Source organism: Loxodonta africana, chromosome 13 (assembly GCF_030014295.1).
Source record: "Loxodonta africana isolate mLoxAfr1 chromosome 13, mLoxAfr1.hap2, whole genome shotgun sequence".
Lineage (NCBI taxonomy): Eukaryota > Metazoa > Chordata > Mammalia > Proboscidea > Elephantidae > Loxodonta > Loxodonta africana.
The window spans coordinates 1,339,402-1,342,136 of record NC_087354.1 but is presented as its reverse complement, the minus strand read 5'-3'; the positions used below and the strand labels follow the sequence as shown (position 1 = coordinate 1,342,136).

The window sequence follows — 2,735 nt, the reverse complement described above, 5'->3', positions numbered from 1 at the left end:
GAACATTTCCTGAGAAACTTGACCTCAAGTCTCTCAAGAGCTTAAGTTATCTTTCCCGATACACCTGCCTCTTCTCCAGCGGCCACCCGCCTTGGCCCCTACCCCCACCTCTCTAGCCCAAACAGGAAATCTGAACTCATTCTTGCCATCTTGCTAGTGGAGGTCTCTAGCCTCTTCCCTGGCACCACTGCAAGACCGCCCCTTCGGGCTCGGCCCTGCCCCGCCCCTTTGGCTCTTGGCCCGGCCGAGGGCCCCCGCCCCGCAGCCTGCAGACGCGCAGGCGCGCTCTCCCGCTCCGCCCCGGCTCTCCGCTGCGGAAGGCGCCGCGCAGTAGCGCGCACTTCCTCTCCAGGAGTCCGCAGAGGGAGCGCAGATCCTAAGAGCTCCGGGACGCAGAGGCCCTGCCCTTGTCAGACAGAGCAGACATGTCGGAACAAAGTAAGGATCTGGGCTACTCCAGGTTTGCAGCCGAGGCTTCCCATGCCGAGGTGTGCATTAGCCCTGGGGTCCCCATGGAGGGTCCGCCGCCCGCCTCTCAGGCCGCCACCCTCGGAGAGCCGCAGAGCCTCCCTTTTAGCCCGATGGACGCCCCCCAGGCTTCGCCTTCGCCCCAGGCCCTAAGCGACGAGGGGGACATGAGGGCTCTGTTGCTGGAGGAGGAAGAAGACTGCGCCTGCCAGGCCCAGAGCGCGGCCCAGGCCCAGCCAGGCCTGGCGCCACCGACCCCTGCTCAGCTGGTGCAGAAGGCTCACGAGCTCATGTGGTACGTGCTTGTCAAGGACCAGAGGAAGATGGTCATCTGGTTCCCAGACATAGTGAAGGATGTCATCGGAAGCTACAAGAAATGGTGCAGAAGCATTCTCAAACGCACCAGCATCATCCTCGCCCGAGTGTTCGGGCTGCACCTGAGGCTGACCAACCTGCACACGATGGAGTTCTCGCTGGTGAAGGCGCTGGAGCCGGAGGAGCTGGACAGGATGGCGTTGAGCAACCACATGCCCATGACAGGTCTCCTGCTGATGATTCTTAGCCTCATCTACGTGAAGGGCCGCGGTGCCAGAGAGAGCGCGGTCTGGAACGTGCTGCGCATCCTGGGGCTCCGGCCCTGGAGGAAGCACTCCACCTTTGCGGATGTGAGGAAGGTCATCACGGAGGAGTTTGTTCAGCAGAATTACCTGAAGTACCAACGCGTTCCATACGTTGAGCCACCCGAGTATGAGTTCTTCTGGGGCCCCAGAGCTTGCCGTGAAATTACCAAGATGCAGATCATGGAGTTCCTGTCTAGGGTCTTTAAGAAAGACCCCCAGGCCTGGCCTTCCCGGTACAGAGAAGCTCTCCAGGAGGCCAGAGCCCTGCGGGAGGCTGAGACCATTGCCCACGCCTTCCGCAGCAGCATTTCCGAGGACTAGCAAGGTCGGGAGGCAGATTGATTGATCTGACCCTCACCAGTGCTGTGGAGGGGTGGGGGGCGTTAGAGTATTCAGGATTTACAGTGCAGTGTTTCACGTGTAACTTTCAGTTTTCAGTACAGTGCTTTTATACCATTTAATGCAATGTTGTATTCATTGGGGTATATTTGCTAGCGTTTAGGATTTATGCATGTTTGCTTATAAGTAAGCTTGCTTCATGCTTTCTCTCTTGTGCTACCTTTCTTGGGTTTTTGTACCAGAGACGTGCTAAACTTGTGAAATACATTGAGAAATTTTCCATCTTATTCTTTTATATGGAAGAGATGATGTATATTGGGATTAAGACTGCTCATGGAGAGTTTTGAAGAACTCTCCAGTAAAGCTGGCCAGACCAAGAGAAATGTCAAGGCCCCTCTCTGTCCTTGCTGGGCACAGGAAATACATCTGTGGGGAGTGGGAGTTCAGTGATTTGAACTGAAGTGGTCTCAATGTGGGTAGTTGGCACACTTTACTGAAAACAAGTACAGTCCCACCATCAGTAAACATTAAAGATCTTGTGATACAATCATTTTTGGAAAAGTGTCCTTTATATATGTTTTAAACAAAGTAGTATTGTTGGTAATGAGACAGCATTGTCAGTTTTACAAAATGTACAGACACAACTTGCTCAGCTAATAGGGTATAAAATCACTACTCATCATTATCATGAGTCTGTGAAGCTTAGTTTTATTTTTTATGTAACTCACATGTTCGTTTCAGAAACTGACAAATACAGAAAAGTATAAAACAAGCAAAATTGCTCATAATCGCATTGCTCTATTAAATCACTGTTAATAGAGCAATTTCCTTAATTTCATTTTCTACATTTATTAAAATTAATAGCTTTAAAAAACTACGCTATGTTTTTGAGCATTTGAAGAGTGAAGCATTGTACTAAACACTTCCATGTATTTAATCCTCATAACAGCCCTGTGAGGCAGGCACTCATTACATCTGTACCAAGGAGGAAATTCTGGAACAAAAAATCATTAACTTTCTCCAAATCATAAGCTTATTAAGAGGAGGGGTTATAATTTGAATGCAGAATGAATCTACAGCTTATACTCTTCCCCACTGGCTCCCACCTCTTGACACCTGCCCCCAGCGTCCTGGTGTTTAGTCTGGTTTGTTTTTTTAAGTACCATATTAGAGTCTTAAAACATACAAAAATATATAATGGGCTAGAAGTTTTATTTTTCTAATTAATCCTCACAATAATCCTTTCAAGAAAACAATATTTTTCTGATTTTACAAATTAAGAAACAGATTTATTGACCTAACCAAGTC

At 49.3% G+C, this 2,735-nt stretch overlaps 1 protein-coding gene across 1 annotated transcript; it reads left to right on the top strand.

The window, feature by feature from the left end:
- Window positions 1-333: 333 nt before the first annotated feature.
- NDN (necdin, MAGE family member) lies at window positions 334-1,977 on the top strand. The gene has a single exon (XM_003420623.3). The coding sequence runs from the start codon at window positions 426-428 to the stop codon at window positions 1,407-1,409; it is 984 nt and encodes a 327-aa protein (XP_003420671.2). The 5' UTR covers window positions 334-425; the 3' UTR covers window positions 1,410-1,977.
- Window positions 1,978-2,735: the final 758 nt, after the last annotated feature.

Excerpts from the sequence above, each read along its gene's own strand:
- NDN (XM_003420623.3), top strand. The coding sequence starts at position 426 with ATGTCGGAACAAAGTAAGGATCTGGGCTACTCCAGGTTTGCAGCCGAG.